The sequence below is a fragment of the Crinia signifera genome, chromosome 8 (genome assembly GCF_055691185.1).
Source record: "Crinia signifera chromosome 8, ASM5569118v1, whole genome shotgun sequence".
NCBI lineage: Eukaryota > Metazoa > Chordata > Amphibia > Anura > Myobatrachidae > Crinia > Crinia signifera.
Genome location: NC_139224.1, coordinates 177,836,350 through 177,863,177, shown reverse-complemented (window position 1 = coordinate 177,863,177; position 26,828 = coordinate 177,836,350). Strand labels below are relative to the sequence as shown.

The 26,828-nt window shown below is 48.8% G+C and overlaps 2 protein-coding genes across 9 annotated transcripts in view; one reads left to right on the top strand and one right to left on the bottom strand.

Moving 5' to 3' along the window:
• SYDE2 (synapse defective Rho GTPase homolog 2) overlaps positions 1-21,687 on the top strand; it is a 66,163-nt gene extending 44,476 nt beyond the window's left edge. Inside the window, 3 exon segments of the mRNA XM_083157891.1 lie at positions 11,991-12,172; positions 13,241-13,472; positions 18,585-21,687. Of these exon segments, the coding sequence (XP_083014017.1) occupies positions 11,991-12,172; positions 13,241-13,472; positions 18,585-19,042 (872 nt within the window). The 3' untranslated portion in view covers positions 19,043-21,687.
• Positions 21,688-26,003: 4,316 nt separating this feature from the next.
• Positions 26,004-26,828, bottom strand: part of DNAI3 (dynein axonemal intermediate chain 3) — a 100,979-nt gene continuing 100,154 nt past the window's right edge. For all 8 annotated transcript variants that reach the window (XM_083157883.1, XM_083157889.1, XM_083157886.1 and 5 more), the window contains one exon: positions 26,004-26,185. In XM_083157883.1, the coding sequence (XP_083014009.1) occupies positions 26,045-26,185 (141 nt within the window). In that variant the 3' untranslated portion in view covers positions 26,004-26,044. The remainder of the gene's footprint in view (positions 26,186-26,828) is intronic.

Here is a 26,828-nt window from a genome sequence, read left to right as displayed (position 1 = left end):
GGAAGGAGACGCGCAGTGTGCTGTGCTCTCCTCCCATCGGTGACATGACAGGAGGACTGCAGGGGGACACCAGACTGTCCTCTCCTTGCCTGGCAGCAGCAGCAGCAACAACGGTGAGTGCTGCTGATGGGAAATTTGCACTGTGGGGGCATAGCAGTTTGTGGCACTGTGGGGGCATAGCAGTTTGTGGCACTGTGGGGGCATACCCGGCACCGTGTGGTGCATACCTGGCACAGTGGGGGGCATATGTGTATCTGGCACTATTGGGGGAATATGTATATATGGCACTCCACTATTGGAGGCATATTTGTATCACACCCACCCAAGGGGTATGCGCCTTCGGCACGCGCATGATGTCGGCTCTTTAGCTTGACACCGATATTTTTCGGCTCTTTACCTCTGACCGGTTGGCCACCCCTGCTATAGAGAGTTATTATCGGGGGGGTCACTATAGAGAGTTATTATCGGGGAGTCACTATAGAAAGTTATTATCGGGGGGGGGGGGTCACTATAGAGAGTTAATATCGGGGGGGTCACTATAGAGAGTTATTATCGGGGGGGTCACTATAGAGAGTTATTATCGGGGGGGGGGGTCACTATAGAGAGTTATTATCGGGGGGGTCACTATAGAGAGTTATTATAGGGGGGGGTCACTATAAAGAGTTATTATCAGGGGGGTCACTATAGAGAGTTATTATCGGGGGGGTCACTATAGAGAGTTATTATCGGGGGGGGTCACTATAGAGAGTTATTATCGGGGGGGTCACTATAAAGAGTTATTATCGGGGGGGGGGGGGTCACTATAGAGAGTTATTATCGGGGGGGTCACTATAGAGAGTTATTATAGGAGGGGTCACTATAAAGAGTTATTATCGGGGGGGTCACTATAGAGAGTTATTATCGGGGGGGTCACTATAGAGAGTTATTATCGGGGGGTCACTATAGAGAGTTATTATTGGGGGGGGTCACTATAGAGAGTTATTATTGGGGGGGGTCACTATAGAGAGTTATTATCGGGGGGGGTCACTATAGAGAGTTATTATTGGGGGGTCACTATAGAGAGTTATCGGGGGGGGGGTCACTATATAGAATTATTATTGGGGGTCACTATAGAGAGTTATTATCGGGGGGGTCAGTATAGAGAGTTATTATCGGGGGGGTCACTATAGAGAGTTATTATCGGGGGGGGGGGGTCACTATAGAGAGTTATTATCGGGGGGGTCACTATAGAGAGTTATTATCGGGGGGGGTCACTATAGAGAGTTATTATCGGGGGGGTCACTATAGAGAGTTATTATCGGGGGGGTCACTATAGAGAGTTATTATCGGGGGGGTCACTATAGAGAGTTATTATCGGGGGGGTCACTATAGAGAGTTATTATGGGGGGGGTCACTATAGAGAGTTATTATCGGGGGGTCACTATAGAGCATTATTATCGGGGGACACTTGAGAGTTAATATCGGGGGTCACTATAGAGAGTTATTATCGGGGGGGTCACTATAGAGAGTTATTATCGGGGGGGTCACTATAGAGAGTTATTATGGGGGGGGGTCACTATAGAGAGTTATTATCGGGGGGTCACTATAGAGCATTATTATCGGGGGACACTTGAGAGTTAATATCGGGGGTCACTATAGAGAGTTATTATCGGGGGGGGTCACTATAGAGAGTTATCGGGGGTCAATATAGAAATTCTATTTGTATATTCTATATACGTCTCAGAGTTTAGTGGCCCTCCGATTGTTGCCCCCCCCCCCCCCCACGAGAGGTGAGTAGGGGCCCGTGGAGGGCACTGCCTGGCTGGCTTTCCTGTTCGCCACTGCTGTGTGTGAGCAGATTATTGGATCATCCGCTGTTATGGCGGGGGGCTCATAGTTCTGCCGTTTCATCATGTCTGTCTGCACCCATGTGAATTTGATGCCAAGTAAAGCAAGTCCGACACATAACAGTTCACTGGCTCTGATAAATGCTGAGCTAATGAAGTGTACGGCTCATTCTGCTGCTGCGGGACCGGCCGCGCCGACGGGCTTACATCTAGTAAAAATAACTGGGCCCTGGAACAGAGCTAATTTAGCAGCTAGCTAGCTGGGGGATTAGCGGGGGGCAGAGGGCATCCCCCAATTCCTACACTTTTTCTTTGTCAAGGGATTTACGAGGTAAAAGTCAGTAGAGGAGGAATTGGGAAATGTAAGAATGACACTTTGTATTGTCCCTCTAGGAAAGTAATTGCTGTTATATTGGGCTGCGCCCCCCCGAATCTGATGCTCTGGTGACAGCGGAACCATTTACTCTCTTACTTATAATGCTATAAGATCAGGGGCGATACATTATATGTACTATATGGTCAGCACTCACCGTGGAGCGTGTGTGTGATTACAGGGCGCTGTCGCCCACCTTGTTATATTGCAGATCGTTCCTATACAGAGATAGCTGTGATCTAGCCGTCAGATTGGGGTACTGTGGCCTGGCGACTCGCCTGCACTACGACGTTATACCACTTGCAGGATGGCTGCCGACTCCCCGGAGACCGTAGTGACTGCACTAACAAGTCTCCCTTTGTTATACAGCACACACAGATGTTATTCCTGTCCTGCATTTGGGGATTAGCTGCTCCGACTTGGCAATCCTACCTCCAGCTAACGGCTCCGAGGCCACTTCCTGTTTGTAATGTTATTACTTGGCAGCTGTCAGGCCGGACACACAGCGGCCTATTCTTCCAGCACCAGGGCTGAGCTGTGCGCAGGAGAGGCACGAGGTACGCTGCTGCTGGGGCGTTACATCCAGCACATGGACACGGTGTAATGTAACACTGCTACTACCCGGTGCCCCAAATGTCTGTACCGCCTGGTGCTGCCCATTGTGTGTGCAAGTGCTGCTACTGTACTGTATATACTTATTGTGCAGAGCCATCCTCTGGTCACGCACTGGATGTATACGTACTGTGCAGCGCCCTCCTCTGATCACACACTGTATGTATATGTACTGTGCAGCGCCCTCCTCTGGTCACACACTGTATGTATACGTACTGTGCAGCGCCCTCCTCTGGTCACACAATGTATGTATACGTACTGTGCAGCGCCCTCCTCCGGTTACACACTGTATGTACTATACAGCCTGATATTACGTACTGTGCAGCGCCCTCCTCTGGTCACACACTGTATGTATACGTACTGTGCAGCGCCCTCCTCCGGTTACACACTGTATGTACTGTACAGCCTGATATTACGTACTGTGCAGCGCCCTCCTCTGGTCACACACTGTATGTATACGTACTGTGCAGCGCCCTCCTCCGGTTACACACTGTATGTATACGTACTGTGCAGCACCCTCCTCTGGTCACACACTGTATGTATACGTACTGTGCAGCGCCCTCCTCCGGTTACACACTGTATGTATACGTACTGTGCAGCACCCTCCTCTGGTCACACACTGTATGTAAATGTACTGTGCAGCGCCCTCCTCTGGTTACACACTGTATGTACTATACAGCCTGGTATTACATACTGTGCACCGACCTTCTCTGGTTACACACTGTCTGTGGTGTACAGCCTGGTATTATGTACTGTGCAGTGCCCACCTCTGGTCACACACTGTATGTAGTGTACAGCCTGGTATTACATACTGTGCAGCACCCTCCTCTGGTCACACACTGTATGTATATGTACTGTGCAGCGCCCTCCTCTGGTCACACACTGTATGTATACATACTGTGCAGCACCCTCCTCTGGTCACACACTGTATGTATATGTACTGTGCAGCACCCTCCTTTGGTTACACACTGTATGTACTATACAGCCTGGTATTACATACTGTGCACCGACCTTCTCTGGTTACACACTGTATGTGGTGTACAGCCTGGTATTATGTACTGTGCAGTGCCCACCTCTGGTCACACACTGTATGTAGTGTACAGCCTGGTATTACATACTGTGCAGCGCCCTTCTCTGGTCACACACCGTATGTATACGTACTGTGCAGCGCCCTCCTCTGGTCACACACTGTATGTATACGTACTGTGCAGCGCCCTCCTCCGGTTACACACTGTATGTACTGTACAGCCTGGTATTACATACTGTGAAGCGCCCTCCTCTGGTTACACACTGTATGTACTGTACAGCCTGGTATTACATACTGTGCAGCGCCCTCCTCTGGTTACACACTGTATGTACTGTACAGCCTGGTATTACGTACTGTGCTGTGCCCTCCTCTGGTTACACACTGTATGTATATGTACTGTGCAGCGCCCTCCTCCGGTTACACACTGTATGTACTATACAGCCTGGTATTACATACTGTGCTGCGCCCTCCTCTGGTTACACACTGTATGTGGTGTACAGCTTAGTATTATGTACTGTGCAGCCCCCTCCTCTGGTTACACACTATATGTACTGTACATCCTGGTATTATGTACTATGCAGCGCCCTCCTCTGGTCACACACTGTATGTACTGTACAGCCTGGTATTATGTACTGTGCAGCGCCCTCCTCTGGTTACACACTGTATGTACTGTACAGCCTGGTATTACTTACTGTGCAACGCCCTCCTCTGGTTACACACTGTATGTACTGTACAGCCTGGTATTACGTACTGTGCAGCACCCTCCTCTGGTTACACACTGTATGTACTGTACAGCCTGGTATTATATACTGTGCAGCGCCCTCATCTGCTCACACACTGTATGTACTGTACAGCCTGGTATTACATACTGTGCAGTGCCCTCCTCTGGTGACACACTGTATTGTGGTATTATGTATTGTGCAGCACCCTCCTCTGGTTACACACTGTATGTACTGTACAGCCTGGTATTACGTACTGTGCAGCACCCTCCTCTGGTTACACACTGTATGTACTGTACAGCCTGGTATTATGTACTGTGCGGCACCCTCCTTTGGTTACACACTGTATTTTGGTATTATGTATTGTGCAGCACCCTCCTCTGGTTACACACTGTATGTACTGTACAGCCTGGTATTGCGTACTGTGCAGCGCCCTTCCTCTGGTTACACACTGTATGTACTATACAGCCTGGTATTATGTACTGTGCAGCGCCCTCCTCTGGTCACATACTGTATGTAGTGTACAGCCTGGTATTATGTACCGTGCATTCCCCTCCTCTGGTTACACACTGTATGTACTGTACATCCTGGTATTACATACTGTGCAGCGCCCTCCTCTGGTTACACACTGTATGTACTTTACAGCCTGGTATTACATACTGTGCAGCGCCCTCCTCTGGTTACACACTGTATGTACTATACAGCCTGGTATTATGTACTGTGCAGCGCCCTCCTCTGGTTACACACTGTATGTACTGTACATCCTGGTATTACGTACTGTGCAGTGCCCTCCTCTGGTGACACACTGTATGTATACGTACTGTGCAGCGCCCTTCCCTGGTTACACACTGTATGTGGTGTACAGCTTGGTATTATGTACTGTGCAGAGCCCTCCTCTGGTCACACACTGTATGTACTACACAGCCTGGTATTATGTACTGTGCAGCGCCCTCCTCTGGTTACACACTGTATGTACTGTACATCCTGGTATTATATACTGTGCAGCGCCCTCTGGTTACACACTGTATGTAGTGTACAGCCTGGTATTACGTACTGTGCAGCGCCCTCCTCTGGTTACACACTGTATGTACTGTACAGCCTGGTATTATGTACTGTGCAGCGCCCTCCTCTGGTTACACACTGTATGTACTGTACAGCCTGGTATTACGTACTGTGCAGCGCCCTCCTCTGGTTACACACTGTATGTACTGTACAGCCTGGTTTTATGTACTGTGCAGTGCCTCCTCTGGTCACTCACTGTATGTACTATACAGCCTGGTATTACGTACTGTGCAGCGCCCTCGTCTGGTCACACACTGTATGTAGTGTACAGCCTGGTATTATGTACTGTGCAGCGCCCTCCTCTGGTCACACACTGTATGTACTATACAGCCTGGTATTACGTACTGTGCAGCGCCCTCGTCTGGTCACACACTGTATGTAGTGTACAGCCTGGTATTATGTACTGTGCAGCGCCCTCCTCTGGTCACACACTGTATGTACTGTACAGCCTGGTATTACATACTGTGCAGTGCCCTCATCTGGTCACACACTGTATGTACTGTACAGCCTGGTATTATGTACTGTGCAGTGCCCTCCTCTGGTCTCACACTGTATGTACTGTACAGCCTGGTATACGTACTGTGCAGCGCCCTCCTCTGGTCACACACTGTATGTATATGTACTGTGCAGCGCCCTCCTCCGGTTACACACTGTATGTACTGTACAGCCTGGTATTACATACTGTGCAGCGCCCTCCTCTGGTTACACACTATGTACTGTACAGCCTGGTATTACGTGCTGTGCAGCGCCCTCCTTTGGTCACACACCGTATGTATACGTACTGTGCAGCGCCCTCCAATGGTCACACACTGTATGTATACGTACTGTGCAGCGCCCTCCTCTGGTTACACACTGTATTGTGGTATTATGTATTGTGCAGCGCCCTCCTCTGGTTACAAACTGTATGTACAATTAAAAACATTGAACAACTTCTAACAAGGTAAATACAATACTTACACTATTAATACACATTATCCACTCTTCTTAACCTGATCACAAACATATTCAGATCATGCTCACTACATTGCTACTTCTCATTTCATTACATGGAATACTCACCAAACTTCACTCATCCTATCATCTCCCTGACACTCACAATTCTGTGCACATTGCCTCTTCCATTATGCACTCCCCTCTTCTAAACACTCATGAGCTCTTTACTTACTTCTCTACTTGTACTTTCACATCCACATCCCACCACCAATACAAAAAAATACAAACATCCACCTTTATCTATCTCTCCTTTCTAATCTTATTAGCTGGTGACATATCACCAAACCCAGGCCCTGACCTGTCCCATTCAGATTTAATGGCTTCTAAGACTAGAAATTCATCAAACCTCATAAATATCACATGCCTCCCACCACACCCCAAACAACTTAAATGTGCCCTATTGAATGCACGCTCTGTTTGCAATAAATTAACATCCATCCATGACCTCTTTATCTCTCACAAATTCAACCTGCTGGCTATAACAGAAACCTGGCTCACACAATTAGACACGGCATCACCTGCAGCACTGTCACATGGTGGTTTCCACCTCACTCACACCTCTAGGCCTGGTAACTGCAAAGGAGGTGGAGTTGGTATATTACTGTCACAAGACTTCACATACTCCGTTCTACCATCTGCTCCTTCCCTCACATTTACATCATTTGAAGTTCACTCTATTAGGGTTTTTTCCCCTTTCTCTCTGCGTGTGGCTGCTATCTATCGCCCACCTGGGCTTCCCAAATCTCAATTTCTGGAAAATTTCTCTGCCTGGCTCCCCCATTTCTTATCCTCTGACATCTCCACTATCATCCTGGGTGACTTCAATATTGCTATTGACAGTCCACCATCTCTGCATGCCTCCAAACTCCTCTCTCTAACCTCCTCTCTTGGCCTCTCCCAGTGGTCTGACTCCTCTACTCATGAGGAAGGTCACTGCCTTGACCTCGTTTTCACCAGGCTGTGCTCAGTCTCTGATTTTACTAACACTCCCTTCCCTCTCTCTGATCACAATCTCATTACCCTCTCACTCTCCTCCATTACCTCAAGCTCACTGACACAGAAATCATGCAAGCCTACTCTAACCCGCAGAAATACTAATGCAATTAATTTTCCACAACTTACCACCTCCCTGCAACAACAGCTCTCACTAATTTCTACATTTACCTCTCCTGACTCTGCTGTTTCCCACCTCTACCAGACTCTTGAAACAGCCCTTGATGAAGTGGCTCCAGCTACCCACTATACCCCACGTAGGCTTAGATGCCAACCATGGCACACCAAAACAACAAGACAACTACGAAATCAGTCACGTAAATTAGAACGCCAATGGCGTAAATCTCGTAATATGACTGATTTCCTCACATATAAGACTAGCTACTACTCCTACTGCAATGCTTTGGACACTGCCAAACAAACATACTACCAATCTCTCATCTCTTCTCATGCCACCAACCCTAGGCGACTTTTTAACACATTTAAGTCTCTTCTGTACCCTCCCCCTCCTCCCCCACCGGCTACCATCAGTGCACAAGAACTTGCCTCCTACTTTAAGGACAAGATTGATAACATCCGAGATGAAATGGTATGCTCTTCTACCACCTCTAACCCGCTCTCTTCCCTACCTGAACCCTCTGGCACTTTCTCTTCGTTTGAGCCCACAAATGAAAAGGAAGTATCCGCACTCTTCTTATCCTCTTACTCTACTACCTCTCCTCTAGATCCTATACCTGCACAAGTCATTAAAAATCTATCTCCTGTGCTTATTCCAACCTTAACTAAAATCTGCAATCTCTCTCTTGCTACTGGTACTTTTCCATCTCTGCTCAAACATGCAGTGATTACTCCTATTCTAAAAAAACAGAATTCTGACCCTAACTCTCTCTCTAACTATCGTCCTATCTCTCAGCTCCCATGCCTCTCCAAGCTACTGGAGAGACTTGTCTACTCTCGCATCACAAACTTTCTTAACTCTCACACCCTATTAGACCCGCTTCAGTCAGGCTTCCGCTCTCAACACTCCACTGAGACAGCACTGACTAAAGTGGTGAATGATCTGGTAACTGCTAAGGCTAAAGGCCATTACTCACTACTTATTCTTCTAGATCTATCTGCTGCATTTGACACTGTGGATAGCACTCTTCTTGTAGAAACACTACACTCCCTAGGTCTTAATGATACAGCCCTTTCCTGGTTCACATCTTACCTATCTGATCGCTCTTTCACTGTTCGCTTCTCTAACTCTACTTCCTCTTCACTACCTCTGTCAGTCGGAGTTCCGCAAGGCTCAGTCTTAGGTCCTCTGCTTTTCTCAATCTATACCTCCTCTCTTGGCAAACTAATCAGCTCTTTCGGATTTCAGTATCACTTATATGCGGATGATACTCAAATCTATCTATCAACCCCAGACTTGTCACCAGTGGTTTTGGGCCGAGTTTCAGAATGTCTCTCTGCCATCTCACTTTGGATGTCTTCCCGCCAACTCAATATTTCAAAAACAGAATTACTTATATTCTCGCCAACTAAGAACAGTTACCATCCTGATATCTCCATCACTGTTGACAACTCGACCATCTACCCTACCCCACAAGCTCGTTGCTTAGGGGTCACCCTCGACTCTGACCTGTCCTTTCTTCCCCACATTCAATCTGTCTCCAAATCATGTTACATGCATCTAAAAAAACATATCCAAAATACGACCGTATCTCACACAAGACACTACTAAATCTCTTATCCATGCACTCATTATATCCCGCATTGATTATTGCAATAGTCTCCTGACTGGTCTTCCCAAGAACAGACTCTCACCACTACAATCAATTTTAAATGCTGCTGCTAGGCTGATCTTCCTTGCAAGACGCTCATCGTCTGCTGATCCGCTCTGCCAGTCCCTCCATTGGTTGCCTGTATATTACCGTATTCAATATAAAACACTTCTACTAACTTATAAAGCTATTAACCATACTGCACCAGCTTATATCTCTGCACTTATCACACAATATCTCCCATCTCGACCACTCCGCTCTGCACAAGATCTGCGTCTCTCTTCTGCACGGATCACTAGCTCCCATTCACTATTACAGGACTTTCATCGGGCTGCTCCCATCCTATGGAATGCCCTTCCACGCACAATAAGACTCTCCAATAGCCTCCAAACATTCAAGCGTTCCCTGAAAACTCACCTCTTCAGGCAAGCCTATAATGTTTAAGTTCTACACGCATAACCCTCTGAGGCACTTATGTATTATATAGCTACCCTTCTGGACTTGTAACTTGGTGGGACTGCTATGGTATTACTGGTGCCTGTCCTTGTGTTTCCACCAATATCCCTATAGATTGTAAGCTTGCAGCAGGGCCCTCCTACCTCCAAGTCTGTATGTTGTTACCCAGTTTGTTTTATCACTGTCTACTATTGTAAAGCGCAACGGAATCTGCTGCGCTATATAAGAACCTGTAAATAAATAAATAAATAAATGTACTGTACAGCCTGGTATTATGTACTGTGCAGCGCCCTCCTCTGGTTACACACTGTATGTACTGTACAGCCTGGTATTATGTACTATGCAGCGCCCTCCTCTGGTTACAGTGCCCAGGATCTGTCCTACAGTTACCTCAGATACCTCGCTGTCTCCAGCTCTGCGCTCCGCTCCTGTCACAACATGACGTGTGGAATTTGTCGCCTTTACATATTTTAGTTAAATAAGGGGGAGATAGTGACTTGCGGGAGGGTAGGAATGTGTTATCGGACGTGGAGCCACATGTTGTGAGATAGGGACGTGTCACCAGCTGGGCTGCGGAGCCACGCGTCACCAGCTGGGCTGCGGAGCCACGCGTCACCAGCTGGGCTGCGGAGCCACGCGTCACCAGCTTACCAGCCAATATTTAATAATGTGTGGGAATAGGAACATGTTACTATCAGATGTGTAGCCACGTGCACAAGCGGGTGCAGCACAGGCAGGGGTACGGCATAAACCAGCGGGTGCAGCACGGGTACGGCATAAACCAGCGGGTGCAGCACAGACAGGGGTACGGCATAAACCAGCGGGTGCAGCACAGACAGGGGTACGGCATAAACCAGCGGGTGCAGCACGGGTACGGCATAAACCAGCGGGTGCAGCACAGACAGGGGTACGGCATAAACCAGCGGGTGCAGCACGGGTACGGCATAAACCAGCAGGTACAGCACAGACAGGGGTACGGGCGCACTCCCGCGGGTGCCCGTGGTAAGCGGTGTGTAATGTGCTTGTTCTCTGTTCCGCGGGTGCCCGTGGTAGGCGGTGTGTAATGTGCCTGTTCTCTGTCCCGCGGGTGCCCGTGGTAAGCGCTGTGTAATGTGCCTGTTCTCTGTCCCGCGGGTGCCTGTGGTAAGCGGTGTGTAATGTGCCTGTTCTCTGTCCCGCGGGTGCCCGTGGTAAGCGCTGTGTAATGTGCCTGTTCTCTGTCCCGCGGGTGCCCGTGGTAAGCGCTGTGTAATGTGCCTGTTCTCTGTCCCGCGGGTGCCCGTGGTAAGCGCTGTGTAATGTGCCTGTTCTCTGTCCGCGGGTGCCCGTGGTTAGCGCTGTGTAATGTGCCTGTTCTCTGTCCGCGGGTGCCCGTGGTTAGCGCTGTGTAATGTGCCTGTTCTCTGTCCGCGGGTGCCCGTGGTTAGCGCTGTGTAATGTGCCTGTTCTCTGTCCGCGGGTGCCCGTGGTTAGCGCTGTGTAATGTGCCTGTTCTCTGTCCCGCGGGTGCCCGATGTAATCGCTGTGTAATGTGCCTGTTCTCTGTCCGCGGGTGCCCGTGGTAAGCGCTGTGTAATGTGCCTGTTCTCTGTCCCGCGGGTGCCCGTGGTTAGCGCTGTGTAATGTGCCTGTTCTCTGTCCCGCGGGTGCCCGATGTAATCGCTGTGTAATGTGCCTGTTCTCTGTCCGCGGGTGCCCGTGGTAAGCGCTGTGTAATGTGCCTGTTCTCTGTCCCGCGGGTGCCTGTGGTAAGCGCTGTGTAATGTGCCTGTTCTCTGTCCCGCGGGTGCCTGTGGTAAGCGCTGTGTAATGTGCCTGTTCTCTGTCCCGCGGGTGCCTGTGGTAAGCGCTGTGTAATGTGCCTGTTCTCTGACCCGCGGGTGCCCGTGGTTAGCGCTGTGTAATGTGCCTGTTCTCTGTCCGCGGGTGCCCGTGGTAAGCGCTGTGTAATGTGCCTGTTCTCTGTCCCGCGGGTGCCCATGGTAAGCGCTGTGTAATGTGCCTGTTCTCTGTCCCGCGGGTGCCCGTGGTAAGCGCTGTGTAATGTGCCTGTTCTCTGTCCGCGGGTGCCCGTGGTAAGCGCTGTGTAATGTGCCTGTTCTCTGTCCGCGGGTGCCCGTGGTTAGCGCTGTGTAATGTGCCTGTTCTCTGTCTCTGTAGGTGTCCTGAAGGATTACCTGCGGGAGCTTCCTTCCCCGCTCATCACTAAGCAGCTGTATGAGACCGTGCTACAGGCCATGGCCGAGAAACCCCTCAGAATGTCCGGGAATGGCTGTGATAATGACCCGCGGGACTCCGAGGACACCGTGGAGCTGCTCTGCTGCCTGCCCCATGTGGAGAGGGTGAGACCTGCTACTAGTGACAGTCTGTGCGCGTGTGTATCGGCATGAGGTGTGTGTGTGTGTGTCGGCATGAGGTGTGTGTGTGTATATCGGCATGAGGTGTGTGTGTGTGTCGGCATGAGCTGTGTATATATTGGCATGAGGTGTGTGTGTATATATCGGCATGAGGTGTGTGTGTATATCGGCATGAGGTGTGTGTGTGTGTGTGTGTGTGTGGGCATGAGGTGTGTATATATCGGCATGAGGTGTGTGTATATCGCCATGAGGTGTGTGTGTGTCGGCATGAGGTGAGTATATATCGGCATGAGGTGTGTGTGTATATATCGCCATGAGGTGTGTGTGTGTGGCCATGAGGTGTGTGTGTGTGTATATGGCCATGAGGTGTGTGTTTATATATCGGCATGAGGTGTGTGTGTGTATATCGCCATGAGGTGTGTGTGGGCATGAGGTGTGTATATATCGGCATGAGGTGTGTGTGTGTGGGCATGAGGTGTGTATATATCGGCATGAGGTGTGTGTGTGTGGGCATGAGGTGTGTATATATCGGCATGAGGTGTGTGTATATATCGGCATTAGGTGTGTGTGTATATCGGCATGAGGTGTGTGTATATATCGGCATGAGGTGTGTGTGTGTCGGCATGAGGTGTGTGTATATCGGCATGAGGTGTGTATATATCGGCATGAGGTGTGTGTGTATCGGCATGAGGTGTGTGTGTATCGGCATGAGGTGTTTGTATATATCGGCATGAGGTGTGTGCATATATCGGCATGAGGTGTGTGTGTCGGCATGAGGTGTGTGTGTATATATCGGCATGAGGTGTGTGTATATATCGGCATTTGGTGTGTGTGTGTCGGCATGAGGTGTGTGTGTGTGTATATCGCCATGAGGTGTGTGTGTCGGCATGAGGTGTGTATATAGATATAGTGTGCTAGGCTGCCTCTTCCCAGTGCGTGAAGGGGTCAGGAATCCTGAGAACCGATTACCGGTCTCAGCGATGGTCGGACTGATGGCGAACGATTGTCGTAGATAATGAGCACTGATGGTGGATCTGTCTGTCCTTACCTCAGGCCACCCTGAAGATGCTGCTGGATCACCTGAAGTTAGTGGCTTCCCACCATGAAGTGAACAAGATGACCTGTCAGAACCTTGCCGTCTGCTTTGGTCCCGTCCTACTGAGTCAGAGGCAGGAGACGTCCAATCACAACAACCGGGTCTTCATTGACTCCGAGGAGCTCGCCAGCGCCTTAGATTTCAAGAAACACATTGAAGTTCTGCATTATCTGCTGCAGCTGTGGCCAGGTGAGTGCTGCCGCCTGCTCCCCGCTCAGGGTCCACCGCTGCCCCAACCTGATTCTCGCAGGGCCAGTTGTCGCATCCTTACTAGGTGAGTGTCGGTATGATCGCGGTCTCCTCATGCATAGCCCCTGTGCCCAGCTTTCCACACCCTTTCCCCACATACCTAGTGGCGCACGCCCAGCCCCACGCGCCCCGTCTTGCACGCCCAGCCTCACGCGCCCCATCTTGCACGCCCAGCCTCACGTGCCCCATCTTGCACGCCCAGCCCCACGCACCCCGTCTTGCACGCCCATCCCCACGCACCCCATCTTGCACGCCCAGCCCCACGCACCCCGTCTTGCACGCCCAGCCTCACGCGCCCCATCTTGCACGCCCAGCCTCACGTGCCCCATCTTGCACGCCCAGCCTCACGTGCCCCATCTTGCACGCCCAGCCCCACGCACCCCATCTTGCACGCCCAGCCCCACGCACCCCGTCTTGCACGCCCAGCCCCACGCACCCTGTCTTGCACGCCCAGCCCCATGAGCCCCATCTTGCACGCCCAGCCCCACGCACCCCGTCTTGCACGCCCAGCCCCACGCACCCCGTCTTGCACGCCCAGCCCCACGCACCCCGTCTTGCACGCCCAGCCCCACGCACCCCATCTTGCACGCCCAGCCCCACGCACCCCGTCTTGCACGCCCAGCCTCACAGGCTTTGTCAGGATAAAAACTACTATAAATGTATATCTGGGATAAAGCAGTTTGTGCTGTTTGCCATAGGCAGGCGACACAGCAGAATACAGCCACGTTCCAGGTAATTGTCCGGCATTGGAGTGATGAGTGTGACATGCCATGGTACAGAGAGTGACCTGCAAAGCCATAATCTGTGTGCTCTGGTGTGATGTGTGATGCCTTAATCTGTGTGCTCTGGAATGGTATGTGAAGCCTTAATCTGTGTGCTCTGGTGTGATGTGTGATGCCTTAATCTGTGTGTTCTGGAATGGTGTGTGATGCCTTAATCTATGTGCTCTGGAATGGTGTGTGATGCCTTAATCTGTGTGCTCTGGTGTGATGTGTGATGCCTTAATCTGTGTGCTCTGGTGCAATGTGTGATGTCTTAATCTGTGTACTCTGGAGTGATGTGTGATGTCTTAATCTGTGTACTCTGGAATGGTGTGTGATGCCTTAGTCTCTTGTGCTCTGGAATGGTGTGTGATGCCTTAGTCTGTGTGCTCAGGTGTGATGCCTTAATGTCGGTGCTCTGGAATGGTGCGTGAGGCCTTAATCTGTGTGCTCTGGAATGGTGCGTGAGGCCTTAATCTGTGTGCTCTGGAATGGTGCGTGAGGCCTTAATCTGTGTACTCTGGAATGATGTGTGAGGCCTTAATCTGTGTGCTCTGGTGTGATGTGTGATGCCTTAATCTATGTGCTCTGGAGTGGTGTGTGATGCCTTAGTCTGTGTGCTCTGGAATGGTGTGTGATGCCTTAATCTCTGTGCTCTGGAATGGTGTGTGATGCCTTAACCCCTTCCCGACATTTGACGTACATTTACGTCATGGTCGGGATGTACTTCCCGACACATGACGTAAATGTACGTCATGACTTTAAAGTGTCACCGCGTCTAGAGACGCGGTGACAGAGGGACGATGTCTGCTGTCCCTGACAGCAGACATCTTCCCTCATTGCCCAGGGGGGGCAGCGATGCCCCCCCGATCGGCGATCGTTGCAATTGGCTGTTCAAATGTGAACAGCCAATTGCAGCGTTTACTGTGTTATGTATATAATTTTAACTCTGCTGCCCCCTAGTGTCCAAAAAAAATAAAAGAAAGTTGAAATAATGAATGAAACATAAAGTTTACATATGGTCTATGTTAGTTATGAACTATTTTGAGTGGTATGATTATTTGTCTCACAAGCAGAAAATGTAACATTTTGCAAATTGCAAAATGTTCAATTTTTTTACGACATTTTGGTATTTTTCACAAAAAAAAAAAAACTGTATCGACCAAAATTTACCACTAACTTAAAGTACAATGTGTCACGAGAAAACAATCTCAAAATCACTGGGATAAGTAAAAGCAAAAAAAAGTTATCCCCACTTAAGTGATACATGTCAGATTTGGAAAAAAGGCCTCTGTCAGGAAGGCAAAAACAGGCTGCGTCGGTAAGGGGTTAATCTCTGTGCTCTGGAATGGTGTGTGATGCCTTAATCTCTATGCTCTGGAATGGTGTGTGATGCCTTAATCTATGTGCTCTTGAATTGTGTGTGATGCCTTAGTCTGTGTGCTCTGGAATGGTGTGTGATGCCTTAGTCTGTGTGCTCTGGAATGGTGCGTGAGGCCTTAATCTGTGTGCTCTGGAATGGTGCGTGAGGCCTTAATCTGTGTGCTCTGGTATGATGTGTGATGCCTTAATCTCTGTGCTCTGGAATGGTGTGTGATGCCTTAGTCTGTGTGCTCTGGAATAGTGTGTGATGCCTAATCTGTTTGCTCTGGTGTGATGCCTTAATGTCTGTGCTCTGGAATGGTGCGTGAGGCCTTAATCTGTGTGCTCTGGTATGATGTGTGATGCCTTAATCTCTGTGCTCTGGAATGGTGTGTGATGCCTTAATCTGTGTGCTCTGGTGTGATGCCTTAATGTCTGTGCTCTGGAATGGTGCGTGAGGCCTTAATCTGTGTGCTCTGGTATGATGTGTGATGCCTTAATCTCTGTGCTCTGTAATGGTGTGTGATGCCTTAATCTCTGTGCTCTGTAATGGTGTGTGATGCCTTAATCTCTGTGCTCTGTAATGGTGTGTGATGCCTTAATCTCTGTGCTCTGTAATGGTGTGTGATGCCTTAATCTCTGTGCTCTGGAATGGTGTGTGATGCCTTAGTTTGTGTGCTCTGGAATGGTGTGTGATGCCTTAGTTTGTGTGCTCTGGAATGGTGTGTGATGCCTTAATCTGTGTGCTCTGGTGTGATGTGTGATGCCTTAATCTGTGTGCTCTGGTGTAATGTGTGATGCCTTAATCTTTGTGCTCTGGTGCAATGTGTGATGTCTTAATCTGTGTGCTCTGGAGTGGTGTGTGATGCCTTAGTCTGTGTGCTCTGGAATGGTGTGTGATGCCTTAATCTCTGTGCTCTGGAATGGTGTGTGATGCCTTAGTCTGTGTGCTCTGGAATGGTGTGTGATGCCTTAATATCTGTGCTCTGGAATGGTGTGTGATGCCTTAATCTCTGTGCTCTGGAATGGTTTGTGATGCCTTAATCTATGTGCTCTTGAATTGTGTGTGATGCCTTAATCTGTGTGCTCTGGAATGGTGTGTGATGCCTTAATCTCTGTGCTCTGGAATGATGTGTGATGCCTTAATCTGTGTGCTCTGGAATGATGTGTGATGCCTTAATCTCTGTGCTCTGGAATGGTGTGTGATGCCTTAATCTCTGTGCTCTGGAATGATGTGTGATGCCTTAATCTGTGTGCTCTGGAATGATGTGTGATGCCTTAATCTCTGTGCTCTGGAATGGTGTGTGATGCCTTAATCTGTGTGCTCTGGAATGGTGTGTGATGCCTTAATCTGTGTGCTCTGGAATGGTGTGTGATGCCTTAATCTGTGTGCTCTGGAATGATGTGTGAGGCCTTAATCTCTGTGCTCTGGAATGGTGTGTGATGCCTTAATCTCTGTGCTCTGGAATGGTTTGTGATGCCTTAATCTATGTGCTCTTGAATTGTGTGTGATGCCTTAATCTGTGTGCTCTGGAATGGTGTGTGATGCCTTAATCTCTGTGCTCTGGAATGATGTGTGATGCCTTAATCTGTGTGCTCTGGAATGATGTGTGATGCCTTAATCTTTGTGCTCTGGAATGGTGTGTGATGCCTTAATCTCTGTGCTCTGGAATGGTGTGTGAGGCCTTAATCTCTGTGCTCTGGAATGGTGTGTGATGCCTTAATCTCTGTGCTCTGGAATGATGTGTGATGCCTTAATCTGTGTGCTCTGGAATGATGTGTGATGCCTTAATCTCTGTGCTCTGGAATGGTGTGTGATGCCTTAATCTGTGTGCTCTGGAATGGTGTGTGATGCCTTAATCTGTGTGCTCTGGAATGGTGTGTGATGCCTTAATCTGTGTGCTCTGGAATGATGTGTGAGGCCTTAATCTCTGTGCTCTGGAATGGTGTGTGATGCCTTAATCTCTGTGCTCTGGAATGGTTTGTGATGCCTTAATCTATGTGCTCTTGAATTGTGTGTGATGCCTTAATCTGTGTGCTCTGGAATGGTGTGTGATGCCTTAATCTCTGTGCTCTGGAATGGTGTGTGATGCCTTAATCTGTGTGCTCTGGAATGATGTGTGATGCCTTAATCTCTGTGCTCTGGAATGGTGTGTGATGCCTTAATCTCTGTGCTCTGGAATGATGTGTGATGCCTTAATCTGTGTGCTCTGGAATGATGTGTGATGCCTTAATCTCTGTGCTCTGGAATGGTGTGTGATGCCTTAATCTGTGTGCTCTGGAATGGTGTGTGATGCCTTAATCTGTGTGCTCTGGAATGGTGTGTGATGCCTTAATCTCTGTGCTCTGGAATGGTGTGTGATGCCTTAATCTGTGTGCTCTGGATTGGCATGTGATGCCTTAATCTCTGTGCTCTGGAATGATGTGTGATGCCCGCACATGGTGCTAGGGGAGGGAGCTCTCCGCGTGCCCACTTATAATGCCATGAATGATTTGGGCCAGAGTCTAGTTGCATGGTGCTGCATGCAGCCCGGACCCCAGATTTCATTGTTGCTACCCATGACACTGGCAAGAGATGGGCATGGCCCTGTCTGCCAGTGTTTATGAATGAGCCGAGGTTGCCCTGTATGTGATTGGCCCCATATTCCCGCGTTGGAGAGGTTATAGGAGGTATGTGGGTGGTTCTGATGAGCACCGGCACATGTTCACCTTCAGGAGGGGAATACGCGGTTACCAATGTGCCCATATTGCACAGGGTAGAGATGCATTTGGCAGCTGGTTAGTGATTGGAAATCCATCTTCCGACACTGATGTTTGTTCCGGCTGTAACCGCAGACACATCTGAGGGCAGCGAGCGATTGGCAGGCGCCCGGCGACTTACCTTCTTTATAGCTTGGAAAATAACTTGTTTTGTCGTATTACTTTTTAGTAAAGAAAAACTCCCCCAAAGACGTCGCCCAAAGTAATGCAGCGATGCAGCCATGCCTGCGCAGGAAAAAGCCGCGGCCACAGATGCTTATTCTAAACAGCTCAGAGGTGTCCGGTGTGCTGAGGCCGCGAGCTGTCCGCCTGGACAGTCCTAGCAGTAACCGCTATGCAGGAGACTGGAGCAGCTGCCAGGGCAGCCTCTTCATAAGCCCCAAAGAGGATGCGGAGTATCCGGATGGCCACGTGGAGAGTCCTCTCCACAGGAGCAGCTGCGTCCGGATGGAAGAGACCAGCCAGCATCTAATCACCAAAGAACACTCACTCCATGCTCTGGTCAGTGTGAGTGCAGAAGACGTGTCTGAGGAGGGTGAGGTCAACCTCCAGGACCTGCAGGAGAGCATTGACACTTTGCTAGGAAACCTGGAGAGAGAACTCAGCAAGACCAGACTGAACGTGTAACGCCTCCTCGTCATTCCCGTTATTATCTCTTCTCATTAGAAGAATAAATCTCATTTAACCCCCAGAGGGTCTATGTGTGTGCAGCGGTCTGGTGGCATCGCTCCCTGGGCACTGTCTGTCCCCGATCTTCCTGTCCGGTATGGAGCAGGAAGCGGGTATTCGGTACGTATCCTCATAGAGGAAGAAATCAGCTGCTGGCTCCGTGATCTGCTTTGGAAATGTCCCTCTGTGGTCAGGTTGGACCATTCTGACGTGGCTGCTGGTCTGCCAGTGACACATTCAGTGGGACTCTTTGTGGACTCGGTTATCCATTGTTGCCTTACTGATAAACTTTTTGTGAAACTTCCATTATTTTGGGGGGGAAGGGAACCCAAGTGCCTGGTGTTTTGACAGTAAATACGACCTAGAGACTTGAGTATTCACATTACTGACTGGACTGTGGCCGCCGTGCTCTGCCTGGTCTCCAGTACTGCTTCATATCTGATCTATAGAGGTGTGGTGGTTGTGGGGGAAGACATTTCCCAGCACACAGCAGGCGGCATGTCTTGATCATACGAAGGGAAGCGTCACAAAGGTTTTCTCATTAGATCAGTTTCCATCATATACGAGGATTTAGTGACCCTCTAAAGCATCTGAGACTGTTACATAGGAACATAATAATAATTGACACTACGTGCGAGGTAGGACCGCAGTCTCCTCCCGCGTAGCCCCGGAGAAGGGCGTGGCCAGGCGTCAGTGCAGATGCTGCTACACGCACCTGAGGCCAGGAAGATGCCAGCGCTTTGCTGTTGGTCCATGCTGCCTATCAGTCACACTATCCACCCCTGGGAGTTGTAGTTCTATTACACCTGCGGCCTTATCTACATTCCCTGATACATGTGATGTAGTCGTATAATAAGTCTACACCTCATTCCTGCATTTTCATTCTTCTGTCTCCAACACCTAATAAAGCTGTGAAGTCAAAGGTAGAAAAGGTACTAAAGAGAAATGCTGTGAGCAGTAGGAATCCCAGCGACAGTGTGATGCTGGCCGAGGAACGCAGAGCGCTGTGACTGTGATTAGTAACCAGTGTAATGCTGTGATTGTAAGCAGTGGCCCAAGGAAAGCAGAGCGATGTGATTAGTAACCAGCTGTGATGCTGCAGCTGTAATCAGTAGCCCGCGGAACGCTGTGACGCTGCAGCTGTAATCAGTAGCCCGTGGAACGCTGCAGCTGTAATCAGTAGTCCATGGAACACTGTGACGCTGCAGCTGTAATCAGTAGCCCGTGGAGCGCTGTGACGCTGCAGCTGTAATCAGTAGCCCGCGGAACGCTGTAATGCTGCAGCTGTAATCAGTAGCCCGTGGAGCGCTGTGACGCTGCAGCTGTAATCAGTAGCTAGTGGAACGCTGTGACGCTGCAGCTGTAATCAGTAGCCAGCAGAACCCTGTGCCGCTGCAGCTGTAATCAGTAGCCCACAGAATGCTGTGATCCTGTAATCGGTGACCAGTAAACCACAGTCATAACTGATACGTGGCACTCTGACCGCACTAATGCAGATCAGTGGACAGTGGTGTTGCATCATTTGTTCCTTTGCTGCCCACTATACACTGAATATAGAGGTCAGACTCCAGCCAGACCATAGTCCATACCTCCCTTCCCCGTACACCAGTAATAACATGTATCTGTCCAGGTACCCGGCGTATTGATAGAAGAAATATTTATCTATATATCTATACAGAGAGAATCCCTCTAAGTATATACTGACAACATAATTCAAGTGGCTATTTAATAAGTATATATGTATATAGAAATCTCGAAGTATCATCATTGTGTACAATGATACCATATTGTGAATATTGGGTGGTGCCGCGCAGTATGCTGATACGTTTGCAGTGAATCCTCCTGTAGAATATATTTCTACTGACCTGGAAGACAGGTTTAGCAGCTTTCCAGCAAGTATCTAATGTGCACCCATCGCCCAACGGAAGTGGGCGATGGGTGCAGGCCGTCTAGGAGTGATCAGTGATGTCACTAGCAGATCACGGGTCCTGTCGTAGTGATGTCACTAGCAGATTCCAAACCTGTCACAGTGATGTCACTAGCAGATCACGGGTCCTGTCGTAGTGATGTCACTAGCAGATTTCAAGCAGTGATTCGGCCATAATCCCGCTGTGCTATGCAGGTGACTGGAGCACCATAACAAAGGAGTGCGGGTGTCATTATTTATAAGGTACCAGCAGGCCGCGGGGGGCTCTGACAGTACTGGCTGCTGCAGGGTTCTGTGCAGTAGCATCCAGTTACTGAATGGGAAATCCAGCTATATAATGTCCTACTACCCTCATCTATTTTTGTATGTAACTAAATACAATATTTTTATAAAACCGCCCGTGCCATTTTATAACAGAGCGATTGAAGTATTTTGGAAATGTAACCAATATCTGTATTATTGTCGTACTTCCAGCGCGTCGCAGACCTCCCGATAATGATATTACACCGCCCATTGTGACCGTGGCTGTGCCTCTGACATGTACAAAGCTTCTGCTATTATTAAATGCTATAAAAATTTATTTTCTACATTGTAATTTATATATAAATATATATGATGGTTTTCTTGTATTCGACAACTGTTACAGCAACTATCTGATAAACTGTTCATATTAAATATCTGATAGTTTGTTCTGCCTCATTACTCTACATTGTCTATGCTCAGTGCAGTGTTATTATCCTTTATATGGCGCCACAAGGGATCTGCAGCGCCCTATTACATAGTATATAACCCAGGAGACAGTGACTGACAGCTGAATATAATAGAGGACAAGTACAGGGCACATAACCATAGCTGCATCAGCAGGGGACACTGACATAAGTATCAGGGGGGCAGAGAACAAGGGATCCGCAGCGCCCTATTACAGAGTATATAACCCAGGAGACAGTGACTTACAGCTGAATACAATAGAGGACAAGTACAGGGCACATAAGCATCGCTGCATCAGCAGAGGACACTGACATAAGTATCAGGGGCAAAGAACAAGGGATCCGCAGCTCCCTATTACACAGTATATAACCCAGTAGACAGTGACTGACCGCTAAATACAATAGAGGACAAAATACAGGGCACATAACCATAGCTGTATCAGCAGGCGGCACTGACATAAGTATCAGAGGGCAGAGAACAAGGTATCCGCAGCGCCCTATTATAGAGTATATAACCCAGGAGACAGTGACTTACAGCTGAATACAATAGAGGACAAGTACAGGGCACATAACCATAGCTGTATCAGCAGAGGACACTGACATATGTATCAGGGGGCAGAGAACAAGGGATCCGCAGCACCCTATTACAGAGTATATAACCCAGGAGACAGTGACTTACAGTTGAATACAATAGAGGACAAAATACAGGGCACATAACCATAGCTGTATCAGCAGGCAGCACTGACATATGTATCGGGCGGGGGGGCAGAGAACAAGGGATCCGCAGCACCCTATTACAGAGTACATAACCCAGGAGACAGTGACTTACAGCTGTATACAATAGAGGACAAGTACAGGGCACATAACCATAGCTGCATCAGCAGAGGACACTGACTTAAGTATCAGGGGGCAGAGAACAAGGGATCTGCAGCACCCTATTACAGAGTACATAACCCAGGAGACAGTGACTTACAGCTGTATACAATAGAGGACAAGTACAGGGCACATAACCATAGCTGCATCAGCAGAGGACACTGACATAAGTATCAGGGGGCAGAGAACAAGGGATCTGCAGCGCCCTATTACAGAGTATATAAACCAGTAGACAGTGACTTACAGCTGTATACAATAGAGGACAAGTACAGGGAACATAACCATAGCTGCATCAGCAGGGGACACTGACATAAGTATCAGGGGGCAGAGAACAAGGGATCCGCAGCGCCCTATTACAGAGTATATAACCCAGGAGACAGTGACTTACAGCTGTATACAATAGAGGACAAGTACAGGGCACATAACCATAGCTGCATCAGCAGGCGGTACTGACATATGTATCGGGGCAGAGATCAAGGGATCAGCAGCACCCTATTACAGAGTATATAACCCAGGAGACAGTGACTGACAGCTGAATACAATACAGGACAAGTACAGGGCACATAACCATAGCTGTATCAGCAGAGGAACCTGACATATGTATCGGGGTAGAGAACAAGGGATCCGCAGCACCCTATTACAGAGTATATAACCCAGGAGACAGTGACTGACAGCTGTATACAATAGAGGACAAGTACAGGGCACATAACCATAGCTGCATCAGCAGGCGGCACTGACATAAGTATCAGGGGGGCAGAGAACAAGGGATCCGCAGCGCCCTATTACAGAGTATATAACCCAGGAGACAGTGACTTACAGCTGTATACAATACAGGACAAGTACAGGGCACATAACCATAGCTGCATCAGCAGAGGGCAATGACATATGTATCAGGGGGCAGCACCCTATTACAGAGTATATAACCCAGGAGACAGTGACTTACAGCTGTATACAATAGAGGACAAGTACAGGGCACATAACCATAGCTGCATCAGCAGAGGACACTGACTTAAGTATCAGGGGGCAGAGAACAAGGGATCTGCAGCACCCTATTACAGAGTACATAACCCAGGAGACAGTGACTTACAGCTGTATACAATAGAGGACAAGTACAGGGCACATAACCATAGCTGCATCAGCAGAGGACACTGACATATGTATCAGGGGGCAGAGAACAAGGGATCTGCAGCGCCCTATTACAGAGTATATAAACCAGTAGACAGTGACTTACAGCTGTATACAATAGAGGACAAGTACAGGGAACATAACCATAGCTGCATCAGCAGGGGACACTGACATAAGTATCAGGGGGCAGAGAACAAGGGATCCGCAGCGCCCTATTACAGAGTATATAACCCAGGAGACAGTGACTTACAGCTGTATACAATAGAGGACAAGTACAGGGCACATAACCATAGCTGCATCAGCAGGCGGTACTGACATATGTATCGGGGCAGAGATCAAGGGATCAGCAGCACCCTATTACAGAGTATATAACCCAGGAGACAGTGACTGACAGCTGAATACAATACAGGACAAGTACAGGGCACATAACCATAGCTGTATCAGCAGAGGAACCTGACATATGTATCGGGGTAGAGAACAAGGGATCCGCAGCACCCTATTACAGAGTATATAACCCAGGAGACAGTGACTGACAGCTGTATACAATAGAGGACAAGTACAGGGCACATAACCATAGCTGCATCAGCAGGCGGCACTGACATAAGTATCAGGGGGGCAGAGAACAAGGGATCCGCAGCGCCCTATTACAGAGTATATAACCCAGGAGACAGTGACTTACAGCTGTATACAATACAGGACAAGTACAGGGCACATAACCATAGCTGCATCAGCAGAGGGCAATGACATATGTATCAGGGGGCAGCACCCTATTACAGAGTATATAACCCAGGAGACAGTGACTTACAGCTGAGTACAATAGAGGACAGGTACAGGGCACATGACCACAGCCGTGGACCCCCACAAGGGAGAATAGCCCCTGTGAGTCGGGATCCCCCTTGTCGGAGCACTGGCAGTTGGGATCCCCACCGTCGGAGCATCATCCGGTACCCGCTGCAGTAGAGATGGCCAAAACGGATCATTAAGCTGAGCCGGGATCCGGCGGGGGTTTGTCGATGAAAAGACACAGATCTTTTGGACGGGTCCTCGGCTCGCATAAAAAAAAAAAAAAAGGGGGAATATACATGACCAAGTAAAAGTACTGATCGATGGCTGGGTGCAGAATCGCCATCGATGGCCATCCCTGGCAGCAGCAGCAGCTAATCTTTCTATCACTTGTAGTCACAGCACTGTACTCAGTCTCCAGAGGTAGTACATCTCAGCTGCCACAGGTGGCAGCAATGAGATCAGGAAAATGCATTGTAATGGAAAACAAAACTGAAACGGATCACCTTTTTGGGATCGGCGGCTCGCTCGTTCTTGTATGGGATCCGTTCAAAAGATCCGGTTCGTTCACGAACGACCCATCTCTATGCTGCACTGCAGGGGGGCAGATGTAACGTGTAGTTAGATTTTGGTGAGTTAATTTGTTTCTACGTTGGGTAAATACTGGCTGCTTTATTTTTACACTGCAATATAGATATCAGTTTAAAGTACAAACCCCACCCAAATGTACCTCTATCTGCACATGTTAAATCTGCAGTGCAGCATGGTTTTGTCCATTAGAGATAATTTGCTTTTGCAAGTGAACCAGAATCAGGCCCATAGTCTCCAGGAACCCTGCCCCTACCCCAGTGCGCTTTATTCTCTCTCCTCTACCATGTTACACACACAACCACTGGGAACAGTTGAGTCTAATTCACCAAAAAATGTTAGGCCTTGGAAGGAAACTTTTGGAAGCGTACAAACGCCACATTTTCACATACATTATGCCAGTGTTAAAGTTGGAAGTCCACTCCTATTGCAGTATACCATTTCCTCTCCACATCCTGCTGACCCTAATACAATTCAGAACGTTGAGAAGGCAGTCATTTGAGCTGCTGTGACCTCACTGCACCTGCCCCACTCTATGACTGAATCCACACAGTGCAGCTCTGTATAGCAAGTTGTCCAAGCTGTCATTCGCCTGCTCCAGAGAAGTGGTAACGGTGGACGGAGTCCTGTACACGCCGGTGGCACTATATATTATTGGCATATATTGGCCATAGTGTGTCTGTTCCTATAGATTATATTCCTGCACAGGGTAACAGCACGGAGCCTGTTCCAGCGCCTGGGAAGGTTATTTAGGAATTCTGCTTGCAGGTAGGTGGCTGCTGCCATAGTCAGCGACTAATAAAATCTCCTTATGCCCAGGGCACATGGACCATGCGTCAGTAACACCTCTGTACGTCAGTAATATCCCACAGTTACCGGAGCACATAACCGATCAAAAAGTTACAGACAGTAATAGTGACGATATTATAGATTTATTATATATATTCTGCTGAACCTTCAGCTTTTCACAGTTACTTCAGGTTCACTTTTGAGCCCCAGTCCGGTGAGAATTGTGTCCTGAAACGCCAAGTACGCGGCATATTCCTGATTTATCTCCTCGTCCAGCTGTTCTTTTGGCTTTACCGGCGGAGCGAGTTCCTGCGGACGCAAACACATTTCTATCAATGCCATAGACACCGCTACGTATATGGGACGTAAGAACAAACATCTGATTGGGCAAAGTATCGCAGGGTGACCATGACACGTGTGTAATAATGTGTAATTAGTGTGATATGTGTACGTTGTGCTGTCAGTGTAACGTCGCAGGTTATGTTCTCCATGCTGCGTAAACTAGGTGTAATCTGCTGCACCGGCGCACCGTGGTATTGTACGCTAATGAAGGATCTGCGGCTCAGTCTGGACAACCTGCCACGTCAGTAAGAACCTGGCGTGGCTGTGTCTGGGCTGTACCACTTATACAGTCATCATAAGGAAACATAGACCTTCCTTTCCACGCCCTGCACATCTCTGTATTCTGGGCCTAATTCAGATGTAATCGCAGGGCAAATTTGTTCTCAAAATGGGAAAAACTGCTGCACTACAGGGGGGCAGATGAAATAAGTGCAGAGAAATCGGATGAGTCTGACAACCGATCTGATGCGCGATCTTGTGCGCATCGGAGGTCGGACAGGGTGCACATAACATAAAGTGTAGCCGCCAGCAGCACATCATGAATGCTTTTTAGCACCCGCGATGTATCGCATCCGATCCCTGAGCGGGGAAGCGCGGGGAAGAGGAGGCC